This window comes from Protopterus annectens, chromosome 9.part0 (genome assembly GCF_019279795.1).
Source record: "Protopterus annectens isolate FY-2018-M chromosome 9.part0, PAN1.0, whole genome shotgun sequence".
NCBI lineage: Eukaryota > Metazoa > Chordata > Ceratodontiformes > Protopteridae > Protopterus > Protopterus annectens.
In genome coordinates, this window is record NC_056743.1 from 174457257 (window position 1) to 174475767 (window position 18511).

At 44.8% G+C, this 18511-nt stretch overlaps 1 protein-coding gene across 1 annotated transcript in view; it reads left to right on the top strand.

Annotated features, from left to right (window-relative positions):
* Positions 1-18511, top strand: part of PPFIBP1 (PPFIA binding protein 1) — a 2404664-nt gene that overhangs the window by 977326 nt on the left and 1408827 nt on the right. Inside the window, exon 12 of the mRNA XM_044082713.1 lies at positions 15752-15879. Coding sequence (XP_043938648.1) covers positions 15752-15879 — 128 coding nt within the window. The remainder of the gene's footprint in view (positions 1-15751; positions 15880-18511) is intronic.

Sequence of the window (18511 nt, forward strand, 5' to 3'; positions counted from 1 at the left end):
CAGGCAGACTCCAAGGAAAGACTTCTGCAGGACCTTACCTTTATTCAGACTCTCCTAACTTCCCTGGGATTCACAGTCACCCAGGTAAAGTCCCAAATTCTCCCCACAAGCAGGTTAACCTTCCTGGGAGCTCTACTGGACACATCAACACAAATAGCCTCCTTCCCTCCAGAGAAGCAGAGCTTCCTCCCATCTTACCTTTCACAGCTGGCCCGCAGGAACCACCTCATAGCAAGGAAATTCCTGCAGGCACTGGGATACATGGCCTCCTGCATCCTGTTGGTACCCCTAGCCAGACTGCATATGAGGAAACTGTAATGGTACCTCAGGAACCGTTGGTGCCAGCACTCAGTCACTGGAACACCAGGTGCTCCTGATTCCTTGCTTAAAGAAGGCGCTCTTATGTGGGCAGAGGCATGTACTCTGAACAAGGGTCTACCCTTCATCACTCTTCCACAGGGCCAGACCATCACCACAGACGCATCAGACATGGCCAGGGGGGGGCACACCAAGGAGGTGTGTGCACTCAGGCCATTTTGGAACAGGAGGTTCAGGGCCTCCATATCAATCAGGGCACATGCCTTGGCTATCTCTGCCAATATCCAGTTGGATCGGCCCATATCTCAACACCTGTTAAAGCAGTTCCTTGGGGTGTGGCCCCCATCAGACCACCTAGAAGGCCACTTGCTGGAGCGTGGGATCTAAACTTTTTCCTGTAAGGTGGTGCCTCCTTTGAGCCAGCTGCTTCAAGCGGACCTGAAAGTACCTTTCTTGGAAAACACCAAATTCTTGCTGGCCCATCACCTCAGCCAAGAGAGTTTCTGAGCTTCAGGCCCTTATGGCCACTGAGCCCTTCATCTTCCAATACTTTGACAGGGTATCCTTGGACCAACCCTTCCTTTATGCCAAAGGTGGTCTCTGATGTTACCCTCCCAGGCCATCCATCTCCTACCTTCTTTCCCAACCCCATAATAAAGGGAAAATGACACACTTACCCTAGATGTGCACAGACAAGTGAGATATTACCAAGTCGTTCAGAAAATCTGTCAGCTACCAGTCTCTCCCACGCTTGGGGCGGAAAGGAGCCCCATATTCAAACAGACCATTTTTAAATGGATCTTGCATTGCATCAATTTTCTGCTATCTCTTTCATGGAAAGAGTCTCCCAAATCATCAGATCACATTCCACTAGAGCAACTTCTACTTCCACTGCCTTCCTGAGAGGTTCAACCAAGGATATTTTGGAACCTGCTTACCTGGACATTCATCACATTCACCAAGAAATACTACCAGTTGGCTACCTTCTCTCTAAAACCAGGAGCGAGCTTTGCATCTGCAGTCCTGCAGGGCATGTTAGCATCCCTTTGAAATACTGCAACCATGTGGAGCTTCTCCTCTCATCCTTTCCACGCCACCCTGTTTCTCCAGTTTTGGAATCTTCCCACAAGTGATGACTACAACAGTGTGAAACAAGAAGAACATAAAATACGGTTGTGTAGACTTGCCATAAATGTAGATGTTAAGTGTATTCTCTGTTGGGGTGTCCTTTCCCCTCCACCATCCCCCTTTTCTCTTTCCGGGGACTCCCTACATGTTGGAACAAGAAAAGCTGATGTAATAGCCTTAGCTGCCTCACTTTATAGCCCCCACAGTGATCTCTAGCCAGCACGCAGACACCAACCCCAGCCCGGCGCGGGAGAGCCCTTTACTCTGGTATTGGCGGGCCGGCGTGGGCTGCCCAGCAGGGATAACCCACAGGTGTTGGCTGGCAGGCAGCAGTGAATACACTTGAACATCTACATTTATGGTAAGTGTACACAACTGTACTTTCCTTGGTGGCCTAATATGCAGGACATCTGTAAGAAACTGACCTCAAAACTAAAGAGTCAAAGAAGGATTCAAGGGCCAATGGCAAATTGACTGACAGAAGAGTAGTCCAGGCCAGACTGGAACGCTCACACAAATAAGACAGGACCAGAAGGACTCCCACTGAAAAAAGGGTCCTGGCTACGAGGCATGGCACCAGACAGAATCTTTCCTGAGTACATCCTCGAGGTGCCTGAAGGCATCAAAACCTATCATCCACAGTGTTTGTTGAAGTGGACATGTGAGGATGGATGAGAAGTCCCTTATCCTGTGTGGGGGAGATCAGCCACAGTGAGGGTAACTTCTGGGCCGTTGCCTAGCCAGATGCATTAAAGAGGGAAACATTGCTGTCTTGGACAAAAGGAGTCACTAGTAGATTTTTGGGATTCTGGCTGAATCTTCTGCAGGAGTCTTGGAAGTAGAGGAAGAGGGAAGCATAAAGAAGCATCCTTTCCAAGGAAAGAAAGCCTGTCGATCTTCCATGTCCAGATGGCATGCTCTGGAACAGAAAGAGGAAGCAAAAAGATCTACCTGAGGCACCTGATGTACCTGGGGATCTACCTGATGTGGCTCCCGAGAGCACATGCTTTTATTTAAAACTCGGACAAACCACAAAATGGGGGTGTCCATATTTATCGAATATCCACTCAGGTTGGTGGCTGCAAACGCCGGAGACCATCCATTTGCAACTAACGGTGGGCAAAACTGCCTTTCAGTTACAGCCTGCTACAGACCACCCTCCAAACACAGGAACCCCTCTTCTTTCCGCAACGGAGAATGTGAAAGGTCTCTCCCAAAACTACCGTATGTTGGGTGACTTCAACTACCCAAACATTGATTGGGAAAACTACTCAAGCCCAAACTTCCCTGTACTTGGTTCTAAATTTATAAACTCAAAGCAGCTGTGGAACAACTGGTCACTACTCCACAAGAGGAAAACATATTGCATCTGGTCATCTACCAACATGGGGTCTCCCTATGTTTCCACACCAGAGTATACCTCATTGGTAGATCAGACCATAAACTAATCTCACTGGACATCCATATTCCATCCCCACCCCAGCCAAGGAAACCATGGTGAAGAACTTCTCAAAGCAAACTTCACACTTCTCAAAACCGAGGGTGGAATCCTTCAAAGCCCCTGGGCCCGAGGTGGAAAATCTGGCCCAAAAGCATAGAATCCTTTACAAAAGCTTCTGGACACCTACAGGAATGCATGGAGCATGCTATCCCAAATAAAACCAAGACTCACACTCCTCCAAAGGCAGGAGACCTGTCCTGATGGACCCGGCCATAAATAAGCTACTTACAACAGAAGGAAAGCTACTACATGATAGGCAAAGTCCAAAAAGGAAGAGTCTCCTGATCCAGTACTGTAAAAACTCTGATCCTCATACAAAAATCATCTAAGGCCAGCTTGAAAAAATTGCTTTAAGACACTAAAAGATAATCACAAGACCACCTTTAGTTATGTCAAGACCTGAGGCAACTCCCAGATATCCTGAAACTAGTGCAAAATGACAAACAATACACTGAACCCACAGACATTGCCAACAGCCTGGCAGAAAGGTTCGATACAACCCCCTTCCCCCAAAGAGCAAATGTCTATCCCAACAGAGTGTGGCCTTCCTGGGATACAGATGCGGGTGAGAGCTGCCCTCTTAAAACAAAAAACACACAGCATCGATGGGACCAGGCCGATTGACCGGGCTCGTCTTACATGAGCTCCAGGAAGAACTAAACCTCATATAAGTCTTCTGTTCCCAATCTCAGCCTTACTGCAGGATGTGTGCAGGAATGGTGTACAGCAACAGTATCCCTCCACAAAGGTGAATTTATACAACAGACCCCGACTATCGCCCTATAAGCCCTGACTAGCCTGGTCTGCAAAGCTATGGAGCCATATCATCATAAATCATAAACAAAGACATTGGGAACCTCAGACACTAGATCCTACCCAATTCAGCTTTAAGGCAAATCTTGCCTCTTGAACCTGGTCCTTTAAAAGCTCTTGACAAGGTAACAACAGAGGCACAGACACAACCACTGCCACTACAACACAACCACAGTGACTTAACTCTAAATCCGCCTACCAGGGAACAAATAGCAGCCCATTAGGGAGAAATACAAATTAACCTTATTTTCAAAGAACTGGCACTATATTACAAAAGACAAGTGGATTTTACAAAACCATAGATTGCTGTTACCGGTTCCACTTCCACACTTTACTAGTCAAAAGAGAGCCAAATCTACTCCAAATCAAAAGTTGCAGGCTCTACAACAGATAATGCAGTTAGCAAACATGAGAGCTGTGGAAAGAGAGGCCAAATAACAGAACAAGGAAAGGGATTCTACTCCAGACTATTCCTAGTTCCAAGAAAGGAAAAGTTGAGACCTATTATCGACCTGTCCACCTTAAATACATACATCATTGTCCCAAAAATTCAAAATGTTGACCCCATAGGCAACTTTTCTCATGCTGGGCAAGGAGTGTTGGCTGGTAACTCTAGATCTCAAGGAGGTACATACCTGCATCGCCCCTATCTCGACCAATCTGCAGAAGATAATCAGATTTCTTGCAGGATCAGAGCATTATCAATTCTCAGCATTGCCCTTGGCTTATCTACTGCGCCCAGCATTCACAAAAATGCCTGCACTGCACCCGCCCACTGCAGACTACAGGAATCTAACTGCACCCATACCTGGACGACTGCCTGCTGCTAAAGGGGACAATAAAAAGCAAGTTGGACAAATAGATTTACAAAGGGTCATTTACTTAAGTTACAAGCACTGATACACAGTCAATTTATAAAAAATCAAGGCTGATGCCATCCCAAACAAGGACATTCTTGCTGAATTGGACACAGTAAAACAAATGGCATTCCTAACTGCAGAAAACAAAAAGAACTCCCTCTTACTCTTGGCACCAACAAAACAGAACAAGTTAACAGCAAGAAAAGTACGCAGGCTCGGCTTCATGGCATCATGCATAATCTTGGTCCCACTTGCCATGATCATATTATGAGAGAAAAACTCACAGTGGCACTCTAAAGAATTTATGGTCCCAACACAGACACAGCCTAGAAACAGAAACTCCACTAATTCCATGCTTAAAACAGGAGTTCTATGGTGGGCCTGCTAAGCATTAGTCAAACCCAGGGCTACCCTTTCGCAGATGTCACAAGCCAGACCATCACAACAGACGCTTCAGACTCAGGATGGGGGCCCACATGCTGATAAATGCGCAAGTAAGGATGTGACCAGGATCAACTTCACCTCCGCACATCAACCTAAAAAGAAATGCTGGCAGCAGAAATCAGTAATCCAAAAGTTCAGACCCATATTTCAAAGAGGGCCAGTTGATGATTAAGGACAGACAACACCTCACCAGCTCACAGGCATACATCAACAAGCAGGAGGCACTCATTCATGCCCCTATGCAGAATGAGACTTTGGAGCTGTGGAACCTGGCACTCAGCTACAACATCCAGTTACAGGCAATATTTGTACCGAAAAGAAAAATACTTAGCAGATATATTACAGAACTATTAATCGGATGCCCACGAATGGATGCTACACCGGACATCTTCAAGACTATCTCAAAGAAATGGGGAATGCTCCATAGATCTATTCCGCTCTCTCAATCACCACAGCTCAAAAATTTTGCACAAGGACATTCCACCCACTAGCATGGAAAGTGGACGCCTCCTTCCTTCAGCTGGAAAGGCCTAACAGCATATGCATTCCTAATTCCCTTGATACACAAGGTATTACTAAAATCAAGGAAGTCTAAGGATAATCCTGATAGCTCCAACTGGCTAAGACAACACTGCTGGTACCCACTGCTGAGGAGCACATGTCTCGAACAATATGTACACAATTTCTGATGCCTTTGATGTTAACTCAGAACAACTACAGCATCATGCATCCAAACCTAAAACGCTAAAACTGGACTGCATGGAGCAACACATAGCAGCAGCAGCTAATCCAGAATCCTCTCAAAGAGTTAAAGTCATTATTCTTGAAGCCCGCAGACCTTCAACAAGAAGGAACTATGCAGGAAATGGAAAAGGTTTGTCATTTGGAGCACTGAAAGAGGAAAAGATGTGTCAAATATAGATATGCTCTAACATTCTGGAGCATCTTGGCAGAACTGTACATTCAGGCCTGTCCTACTCCTCCATCATCAACAAGATACATGCACTGGAAGCTATACTGTGCAGAATACAGCTTGATCCACCTGTTTTTCACACCCTTTACTCAGGCAGTTCCTCAGAGAATCAAGAATGAAACTTCCAAGGAAACCACCATTGCCAGCTTGGGACTTGAACTTTGTGCTAGAAAAGTTGACACTACTGCTCCCTTTGAACCAGCAGGCAACAGCAGACCTCCAGCATCTATCGTGGAAAAACGGCCTTCCTATCAAGGGCCAACCTCAGCCAGGAGGGTTTCTGAACTCAGGCCCTAATGGGTACAACCCTTCCTAATCTTCCCACTCAAGATAGTGTCCATGAGGACTAAGTTAATCCTAGCACGGTATGCCCAAGGTGGCATTCCAGAGTGTCTTTAAACCAGCAGGCAATCCACCTACCTACCTTCTCTTTTCCCAACCCACAAAACAGAGGGGAAAGAATACTGCATACCTTGGATGTACATAGACAGCTACGCTTACTATTTCTGGACCGAATAAAAGTAGTGTGAAAAAACTGACCAGCTTTTGTAGCCTATGTAACAGGAAGGAAGGAAAAGCTTATTTCCAAACAGACACCCAAATGGATAGAAATGTATACGTCTCTGTTACTCCCTTCCATGGAAACCACCCACAGAACATAAGACCTCATTCTACAAGGCAACAGCCAATTTCACTACAGCCTTCACGAGGAGTGGCAACCAAACATTATTGAGGCGGCTACTTGGACCCTCCGCATACATTTGCCAAGCATTATAATTTGCCTCTATATTCCAGATCCCGAGCAGGGTTTGCCACTGCTGTACTGCAAGGGATCCCTAAACACACCATAATCTAGCGTTTTTCCTCCTCCCCTAGTTGGCTATGGTATTCTACCCAGTTGTTATGACTGCAGATGCATCCATGAAGGATATAGTACAGTTTTGTACCTACCATATAAATGTAGATGTCCGAACTGGATAGCATCTGCAGTCAGGATTACCTCCTTTCTCTCTGTGGTACTCCTAGGGTGTTTACCCTCCTAATAGCTAGCTGGTGGGGGAGTCCTTTGCGGTGTATTTGTTTGTATATATCAATACATACATGCTTATTTTTTGTGTTTACCTCATTTTTTGGAAACATTGGCATTTATCCAAATTTTAGCCTTCAAGAGGGCTACTGGCATCTGGGGCAAAGAAACACTGAGGGAAAATGGCGTCGGGCTGATGCTGCTTTACACCGAGACCAACAGATGACGCCCGGGTGAAGTGCGACATCAGCGAAGCCGGACCCGGACTTTGGAATCCGGCCGACTGAAGGGCCGCCTGACGACAGGACAACCCAGTTGTTATGACTGCAGATGCTATCCAGTTCGGACATCTACATTTATGGTAGGTACAAAACTGTACTTTCCTTGGGGTGTGGCCCCCATCAGACCACCTAGAAGGCCGCCTGCTGGAGCGTGGGATCTAAACTTTTTCCTGTAAAAATTGAATTTGCCTCCTTTTGAGCCAGCTGCTTCAGCGGACCTGAAGTACCTTTCTTGGAAAACTGCATTCTTGCTGGCCATCACCTCAGCCAAGAAAGTTTCTGAGCTTCAGGCCCTTATGGCCACTGAGCCCTTCATCTTCCATGATGACAGGGTATCCCTTAGGACCAACTCTTCCTTTATGCCAAAGGTAGTCTCTGATGTTACCCTCAACCAGGCCATCCATCTCCCTACCTTCTTTCCCAACCCCCATAATAAAGGGGAAAGTATTTTGCTTACCCTAGATGTGCACAGACAAGTGAGATATTACCAAGTCATTCAGAAAATCTGTCAGCTACTAGTCTCACGCTTGGGCAGAAGGGAAACCCATATTCAAACAGACTATTTCTAAATGGATCTTGCATTGCATCAATTTCTGCTATTTCTTTCATGGAAAGAGTCCTCCCAAATCCATCAGATCACATTCCACTAGAGCAGCTTCTACTTCCACTGCCTTCCTGAGAGGAGTTCCAACCAAGGATATTTTGGAACCTGCTTACCTGGACATTCATCCACACATTCACCAAACACTACCAGTTGGCTACCTTCTCTAAAACCAGGGCAGGCTTTGCATCTGCAGTCCTGCAGGGCATGTTGGCATCCCTTTGAAATGCTGCAACCATGGAGCTTTACTCCTCTCATCCTTTCCGCCACCCTGTTTCTCAGTTTTGGGAATCTTCCCACAAGTGATGACTGCAACAGTGAAACACGAAGAACATAGTACAGTTGTGTAGACTTGCCATAAATGTAGATGTTCGAGTGTATTCTCTGTTGCAGTCCTTTTTCCCTCCCACCATCCCCCTTTTTTCTCTTTCTTGGGGACTCCTACATGTTGGAGACAAGAAAAGCTGATGTAATGGCCTTAGCTGCCTCACTTTATAGCCCTGATGATCTAACATCAGCCGCAGACACCAGACAGCCGACGCAGGAGGGAAACCCTTTACTCTGGCATTCGGGCCGGCCGTGGGCTACCCAGCAGGGATAACCCACAGGTGTTGACTGCAACAGGCAACAGTGAATACACTTGAACATCTACATTTATGGTAAGTGTACACAACTGTACTTTTCCTTGGTGGCCTAATATGCAGGACATCTGTAAGAAACTGACCTCAAAACAAGAAGTCAAAGGAGGATTCAAGGGCAGGTAAGCAGAATTGACTGACAGAAGAGTAGTCCAGGCCAGACTGGAGCAACTCACACAAATAAGACAGGACCAGAAGGACTCCCACTGAAAAAGGGTCCTGGCTACGAGCATGGCACCAGACAAAATCTTTCCCTGAGTACATCCTCAGAAAAGAGGTGCCTGAAAGGCATCAAAACCCTATCATCCACAGTGTTTGTTGAAGAGTGGACATGTGAGGATGAATGAGAGATCCCTTATCCTGTGTGAGGAGATCAGCCACAGTGAGGTAACTTCTGGTAATTGCACCTAGCCAGATGCATTAAGAGGGGGGAAGCAGTGCTGTCTTGGACAAAAGGGAGTCACTAGTAAGATTTTTGGGATTCTGGCTGAATCTTCTGCAGGAGTCTTGGAAGTAGAGGAAGAGGGGAAGCATAAAGAAGCATCCTTTTCCAAGGAAAAGAAAGCCTGTCGATCTTCCATGTCAGATGGCATGGCACTCTGGAACAGAAGAGAGGAAGCAAAAAGATCTACCTGAGGCATACCCTGTTCTACTTGAGGATCTACCTGAGGTGGCTCCCGAGAGCACCATGCTTTTCGGCCCCAAAACTCGGACCAAACCACAAAAGTAGGGGGAGTGTCCATATTTATCAGATATCCACACCTCCAGGTTAGTGGCACTGCACGAAGCATCGGAGACCATCCATTTGCAACTAACAGTGGGCAAAACTGCCTTTCAGTTCGTAGCCTGCTACAGACCACCCTCCCAAACACAGGAACCCCACTCTTCTTTCCTGAGAAAACTGGAGAATGTGAAGGTCTCTCCAAACACCATTATATTGGGTGACTTCAACTACCCAAACATTAATTGGGAAAACTACTCAAGCCCAAACATCCTCGCCCAATGGTTCCTAGAATTTATAAACTTAAATGCTATGGAACAACTGGTCACTACTCCCACAAGAGGGGAAAACATATTGCATCTGGTCATCACCAACATGGGGTCTCTATGTTCCACACCAGAGGTATACCCTTCATTGGTAAGATCAGACCATAAACTAATCTCACGGGACATCCATATTCCATCCCCACCCCCAGCCAAGGAAACCATGGTGAAGAACTTCTCAAAAGCAAACTTCACACTTCTCAAAACTGAGGTGGAATCCTTCAAAGCCCCTGGGCCATTGGAAAATACAGCCCAAAATGCAGAATCCTTTACAAAAGCATTCTATGGACACCTACAGGAATGCATGGAGCATGCTATCCCAAATAAAACCAAGACTCACTCCTCCAAAGGCAGGAGACCTGTCTGGTGGACCCCGGCCATAAATAAGCTATACAACAGAAGGAGAAAGCTACTACATGATAGAGCAAAATCCCAAAAAGGGAAGGCATCTCTGATCAGTACTAGCAAGAAACTACGATCCCTCATAAAATCATCTAAGGCCAGCTTCGAAAGAAAAATTGCACAAGACACTAAAGATAATCACAAGACCACCTTTAGTTATGTCAGGAACCTGGGAGGCAACTCCCAGATATGCTCTGAGCTAGTGCAAAATGACAAACAATACACTGAACCCACAGACATTGCCAACAGCCTGGCAGGAAGGTTTAATGCAACCCCCCCCTTCCCCCCCAAAAGAGCAAATGTCTATCCCAACAGAGTGTAGCCTTCCTGAGATCACAGATGCACAGGTGAGAGCTGCCCCCTCTCCAAAGCAAAAAAACACAGCATCAGTGGGACCAGACGGTGTCCCGGGCTGCGTCTTACATGAGCTCCAGGAAGAACTAAACCCTCATATAAAGTCACTGTTCAATCTCAGCCTTACTGCAGGATATGTACCCAAGGAATGGTGTACAGCAACAGTAGTCCCACTCCACAAAGGTGGTGCCACAACAGACCCCGGAAACTATCGCCCTATAAGCCTGACTAGCCTGGTCTGCAAAGCTATGGAGCATATCATCATGGAAATCATAAACAAAGACATTGGGAACCTCCAGACACTAGATCCTACCCAATTCAGCTTTAAGGGCAAATCTTGCCTCTTGAACCTGGTCGACGACTTTGAAACAGTTACTAAAGCCATAGATGAAGGGAAGGTAGTCCACACAGGCTACCTGGACCTCGCAAAAGCCTTCGACACAATACCCCACTCGGGCATCATAAATAAGCTCACCAGCTTAAATGTCAACCCCTATGTCACAAGATGGGTTGCAAACTGGCTCCGGGATAGAACCCACATGGTCAGAATAGCAGGTGCCATGTCAGACTCTAAACCAGTTACAAGTGGCTTCCCACAAGGCTCAGTCCTGGGACCTCTCTTGTTCGGTATATATTTCTCCGAGGTACAGGCTAACACGGGAGGACTATGGCTGACCAAGTTCGCAGATGACTGCAAACTGGGTGCCATAATCGACTCTCCGGCTGACACAAGCATCCTCTAAAAGGGTCTCTCAGAGATGGATAACTGGTGCCAGAGCCATGGCCTAAAGCTAAATGCCAAAAAGTGCATAGTCATCCCCTTTGGGAAAAACAAAGTGACCACAAATTACCACATAGGTGGTAATCCATTAAGTACGGAAGAAGTAATTAGGGACTTGGGGACCCAAGTAGATAGCAATCCCTCCTTTGACAATCACGTTGCCAGAGTGGTTAGAAATCCTTCTATATAGCCCACATTATCACGAAAGAGTTCACATCTAGATCAAGAGAGGTCATTGTGCCCCTCTACTCATTACGTATCAGGCCCATAATTGAATACAATGCCCCATTTGGGATGTACCTTACCCGACACCTGCAGCAACTGGAAAGACCCCAAAGGTGCCTTGTCCTATGCAGTTCGACTAAAGAAACTCAAGCTCTACTCAGTTGCGTACCGCCTACTCAGAGGCGATCTGTGTCTGACATATAAAGCCATGTCCAACCCAGAATTAACGGACATGCTTCACTTCAGGAAATCCAAATCCCTTAGAGCTACACGCTCCATGGACTTGAACCTCAGCACAGAAATAAATAGGACATGCTGGAGCAACAGATTCATATCCCAGAGGCTCCCCCTCACTCGAACAAAATCCCAATCCATGTTAGGCAGAACCCCTCACTGACCCTCTTCAAGAGAAATCTTGACGAGTGGATGGGAGATTGTAAGTTTACCCCTGGGATCTCTTCTGTGTCCCTGCTTGACAGAGGTACAGTGAACTAACCTTAAAAGGGCTACCTTCTGTGACCTACTATACAGAGGCACAGTCAACTAATCTAAAAGGGTGGCGAAAGCCAAGTACACTCTGGCTAGGCTTATAAATGCCCTAAGGCAGATAGCCTAGTACCAACCTATGAATGCCTTGCCCCGATAGACAATGTACAGAAACATGTCTCTGTGAAGCATCCATTAGTGAGCATGTGTTTTGGACCTGCTGACAGGCTGCCATGATAATGTGCTCTGAAGGAATGTGTACTGCCTGAAGAGTTAACTAACAACTAAGACCCACCTCCCAAGCTTGAAGAGATTCTGTGCCTCCCTACTTGTTGACCTACAGACTGGACACAAAGTCAAGAGTAGTGTTTCATGATGGACTCAAATGCTGCAGTCCTAGATATGAGGCATCAGCAACATCATAGTTAACACTTAGAGTGGTGAGCCACTTGAGAATTAGAACCTAAAAAAAATAAGGCAGAGGATTTCCAACAGAATCAGGAAGGGTAGAGGTAACCTGACAAGCCCGAGCAGTCAAGGCTAGAGTGTACCTGGTTATGTGGGTCTGGTAATTAATAGCCCTAAAGGCCAAAACAGAAGCAGCATAAACTTTCTTGCCAATCCTGTCTGTTACCCTGTTATCCTTAGAAGTCAAAAGTTTGGAAGAGGGCAAAAGTTTAGAAGGTTTGTCAGAAGAGACTGGCACCACAGCAGGATGAGCAGAAGAACATTTAAATAAAAATAGACAATCCTCAGGGACCTTACAGAACCTATCCGGGTTTCTTAGGAGCAGGAGGCTGAGAATCAGGAGACTTGGAAGCAGCAATTAGTGTCTAATAAAGCAGCCAACACAGGAGTAACTGCCGATTGGTTTAAGAGTATCCACCTGAAGCAACTCATAATATCTTTGAATATCAAGACACTTGAGAAAAATCCCACTTAAAGTACTCCAACATCCTAGCAATTGTGTCCCTAAAAGACAATTCTTGTAAAGGAGACTCTGGGCTTACAGACTCCTCTTCATCAGAACCATAAGCCAAAAGTGAAGGCATCTGTGAAGAATAGGATAAACACCCCTCATCAGACATTGAATCCGTATCTGAGGAATCTGGTTTCCTAAGCCATTTGGAAAGGGGTAAAGGTCCAAGGGGCAGGTACCAAAACCCCATTGAGAGGTTTTAGGGCCATCAAGGCAGAAAACAAGCCCTGAGTAAACTCCTGCCATTAGGATGGACAGAAACATGCTTCAGTTTTTTTGTCTTTCCTTGGAAGGAGCATCAGCCCTAACAAATACTTAAGGTTCCGACTCTTGGTGAGTTTTGAAAAGAGAACTCAAAACCTCCTCCCTAACCAATATGTGTGGAATCCCTCTAGGAACCTCCAAGATAATCAAACTCTGTTCCCGTTTGATGTCTGGAGCAGATGTCTGCAAAACCTCACTGGACGTGTGGAAGGCAGATCCATGCAGGCCTCTGGACATGGTCACGGCAGAGGAGTCAGATATGCATGCCAGACAACCTACAGAGCTATTACCTGTTTCAATAGATGTACTTCTAGTGGAGGCTGGACAGCTAAAGAATTTGAGACTTCTTTGCTGCCACCTTACCTAGCAGGAGTATCACTGGGTTAAAGGATTCTGCCATAGTTCCCTGGGCTAGCTGTTTAAGTTGCTGGTTTTCAGGACAAATGGCCGAGAAAGGCAAACTGCTTGAGTGTCTTGGGCACAAATGCCTTACAGATACTGCAAGAGGTATGGTTGTGGGAAGCATCCAAACAAGCAAGACACTGTCCATGATGATCCTTATGGGGAATCTGCCTCCCGCACTGACATTTTCTATTCTTGGATGACATGAACTCTAGTTAGCAAAAGAAAATACTAGACCAAGAAAGTAAAAAAAAAAAAAAAAAAACTGGGCACTTATCTGATTCCAAGTATTCAGAGCACTAGCAAAGGTAGTGTATGAACTGCAGCAAAAAAATTCAGGGTAGTTGTGTCCATGTATCCCTTATGTTTCTACAGTCTGTGTGGGAAGCATAAATGTGATGTATGGTGCATACAAGATCATCAGTCTTTATATACTGGACAAGTGTCGGGCTGCCCTGAGCAGAGCAGGAGATCCCTTCTGTTTTGGATACTGCAATAGTGATATAGAAGGACATCTCTGTTTTACCTTCTGGATTGCAAAAGAGCCTGTCCTAGTAGACTTCCCCCACCTTAGAAATACTTCTAATACTAAAAACCTTGACTCCAAAGATGTCAACCTTCGTTACAGCATAAACTGAACCACTTGGAGAGAGAGCTTCCTCACAGAGGGAATACCTGTCTATAGAATAAGGTAACCTTTCATGTCCTTGCATGTCAGACAAGGTAATGCACTGGCCACCTTCATGTTCTGCTTTAACGATTGGATGATATCAACAAAGTTTCTTTAAGCATTATAGTACTCATTGAGTTATGTCAAATCACCCATTAAACTGTCTAGGTTGCATGGTTAGACTCTACAAGGTCAGCCAGGCCACCTGCCTAATAAATTGTAAACCTATTAGGTTTTAAGCATTTTTAGTAAGGAATATTTGCATTACTAATATGATGATGTATTAGCATATGGTGGTTTACTTCACATTATCTCATCCTTTTTATGTTTTTCAGAGGTGTTATATAGCACAGTCTGAAGACGTTTGTCATATGTATTAAACATAATTGAATGCATTGTTTGTGTCAGTATGTTTTAGTTTAGTTTTAAAGGTGAAAAACTTGAATAAGTATTTTTTGCCTTCCATTATTGGTACTGGTTTGGCACCTCAGTGTGCCATGTCTATACCGGGGTCTGCCAGCTGTCCCCTTATCCCACCCAACCCCCACACTCCGACTTTTCTGGTATTGCTAGGGCTGGTCCTGTAGTCTAAGGACATCATGGGAGCTTGGCATGTTTGTGCAGCTGTACAGAGTTTTTTTTCTTTGTACTTGCATGCTGTATCACTGTGAGTGTAGCAGATGGTCAAAACAAAACCAGCAACTACAGGAGTACCAGAGGCCCAGAATAAAAACAACAAAACCACTCGAACCACCACGGTATGGAAAATGAAAACTTATTAAACAAAACTAAAATGCAGAGGAGTGTAGTGGCTAGTCCTCAGTTGTGGGACAGTAGCTACTACAGCCTCTCTTTCAGGAAAATCTCTGCTCAGAATGTGTGGAAGCACATGCACAAACATTCCAGTTCTGGATTGATGACCCAGACCCAGCTGCAGGCTTTGCTTCTTCTGTACTGCATGCTTTGCTTCAATATCAGCCACCCTTAGTGAGTTGATTGGTACTCTGTTAGCTTTGGTATTCTGGTGTAAGTAATATAGTCAGCGGTAGGTATCTCCAAGTGTGGTACAGTTGGGGGCATTTGCCATAAAAGTAGATCTTTGAATCATGTAGATGCCTACCACTGTGTAGTAAATCACCCACTCACCATCCCGTTATGATGCCCATGGATGTGCATCTAAATTGTCTTTTTTTTTCGATTTGTGATTGGATTTTGCTGCTGTGATATCATTTTTTTATTTTATTAAACATATTTTTGTTCTGATGAGTTCTGATATATTTTGGCTATTTTGGTTACTTGCTGATTGAACTAAGATTGACACATACGTATGCCTAAAGAATACAGTAACAAGTGTCTGTAATTTGATGGGTCCACAGCTCTGGTGATTGTTTTTTTGCAGTTTCTTTCCTCTGTGAATGTTTTGGGAGGGGGCAACACTACTGTGTTTATCCTATGTCTGGTAATAGCTTAAAATAGCAGAGTAGCTTTTGTATTGTATTGTGCTGGAATTTGTACGGGTTCCGTGCTAGCTGGAATATCACTTTATCTGCTGTTTTACAGAATCCTGTTCAGGTACATACAAGTGTCCTTCAGGTATCTATCCCAGCTTTTTCATCAGTGCCCAAGACATCTGATGATCCTGCGCCAAAAAAGAATATGTCTGAAGAGAACAGTAAAGTTGAAACCAGGTACATCATTCTTACCCATGTGCAGTAATTCATTTTAGATATATTAACAGTATGCTACAATAAATTGACTAATGCAGAGAGAGACATTTACCTTATCACTAGTTTATTTTTTTATCTATTTTTGATGGTGTTGTATGTGTGCATGCGCATGTATGTGTGTGTGTTTATCGTAGAAGCCAGTTACTAAAGTGACATTGTTCTTGAGATGCTGGTTCAGGAATAATATAGAGAGATTGGAGGGTTGATGAGCTTTGCAGGCTCATTTATTTTAATGGAAACATTTCTGTGTTGGGAAACATAGATATGGTTTTGTCTGGTAAATGAGACACTGCACACAAGAGCATGCATTTGTAAGAGAATGATATTGCAGAGTTTGGCACATTGTCATATAAGCTGATGAGGGATACTAAAATGACGCAGTGATCAACTGAACTCTGAAATGCCCAACCTGACTTCACAGCCTTCAAGCACCTTGCTTCCATTTCTGCTAAGAGAACATCTGGTGACCTTTCTGTCCTATATTATTGATTTTTCTGTTGCTGCTTTTATAGTAGTGAGTTTTCTGTCTCGTATTTTCTATTTTTTCTTGGTGTTTTCCCTTTGCTCCTTATTTCTTCAAATGTAGTTGATCATGGCTACCTCACTGTTAGTCACTTAGAAATCTTATTTTAAGTTGGCTGTGTCCATCTGTTTATCAAATGTCAGATGTGTAACGATCTTATGATCACTTTTTTCTGAGCATTACTGCTGCTGCTGATTGGGTGCAGTTCAGATTGTGCATTAACTGCTGTGGTAGAATGAATGCTGTACATTGTGCCTATTGGTTGTTTTAATGTTAAATCCAGACTGTGACATAAGGTAGTCATTGGATCAAGTTATATTCCAAGACAGTAAATTAATGAAAAAAATGCTTCTCCATGTGATCTTTTTTTGTCTCTTGTCTATCCCCAAGCTATGAGCACACATCATCTTAGGGTTGTACTGTGATTGTGGCTGGTCGTCAGAGTACTTACTTTACTATTCAAAATTGTTCAATTAATAACTATGTTGTTAACATTTGTAGATAAAAGTTAGTTAGAAGTTGTAATATATTTTCTGTACTGGATAGACTGTTGGCTAGTAAATATCTGCCCAGATAATACCCCATATATTAGGTTCCTCGTGGTAAACTACTACTTGCAGAAATTTTGGACATTCATAATGACTCATAAAGGTGGGTAAATCCAAAATTTTTGATTTACTGTTACAGTACATATCCATGATTATCTGTTATTGAAGTACCTTACACAACTATAATTTCTTGATATACCAGTGCAGTCATTTGCTTATATCTAGGGAAGAATACTTATAGGTTCATTGGTAGGTACTAGGCTATTGGTCCTGGGGCTTATATAAGCCTAGCCAGAAAAGGTTCCCTGGCTTTCGCCACCCAAGTAAATTATTTTCCTGTGCCTCTGTCGAGTGCCGTCAAAGTGATCCCCGGGTGAATTTTCTATTTCCCATCCAGTCATCAAGATTTCTCTTAAAGAGGGCCAATGAGGAAGGATCTTTGCTTGAGATGAATGGTTAGTTTGTTACAGAGTATGGGAAGTCTCTGGGACAGGAATCCATCCCTCCAGCATGTTCTTTTTATTGTGGTGACCACCTCCTCCGCCTGTATTCCATTGTTTATTGCTCCTGTTAATTTCATTAACTCCTCCATCCATTCATAAACTAAAAAACACTCTTTTTGTCTTCAAGCCCCCTTCACACGTCCAATCCTTGGCAGCTCCATGGATGTTCATCGTGCATACAGCTGCAGTCATAACAGATGGGTTATCTTGCCATCAGGCGGGTCCTCGGTCGGCCGAATTCCAAAGTCTAGGTCCAGTGTCGGTTGTCGTCGCTTCCTCCCCAGTCATAGGTGCAGTTCGGTATAAAAGCATCAGCCAACGCCATTTTCTTCAGTCTTTCTTGCCGTGGCAGCCCAAGCAGAAGCTGTTCGCAAGTGCCGGTCGCCAGAACCTGAGATTACTACTACAAGTATTTCAGCCAAGACTTCTAAAGCTAAGTGCCCGCTAGAAACTCTTGCCTCAGCCGATGTCAGAAAAAGTGAATAATTGCATTTAACATGTGGGAAGCAAATACCTCATAAGGATTTCCACCTTACTGTGTACCTTGCTTAGCCCAGACCACATGCACGTAGCAGCTTGTCTAGCCTGTGCTTCTTTCAACCGACAGGCGGCAGGCATTCGGGTCGGAATTTGCTGCTGGAAGGATTTTTGGCTCCGGCTTTTGCTTACATTATGCCGGTCGGATAATAACCGACTTATGAAATTTCTAAAAGCGCAAAGGAAAAGGACCGACACTACGCGGTCTGCGGCTTTCAGGCGAGGCTTACAGCGGTTAAATAACCAGCAGTGTCTGTTTCGGCTGAAACCGGTCCCACCGGTTCTTCCAGCCGACGGCTGCCACTTACCGAGCCTCTTCAGCCTGGCTGAATCTGCTACTAATCCCACTGTGCAGGTTTACAGGATTTATCTGATGCCTCCCTTTGGATATTTCTACCCCTGCGTGGGCTGTTGGGCCTCCTGCATCCATGTCGATTAAGGCCTTTGCCAAAACCCCCTAAAGCAGCCTTTGTCTAGCAGAG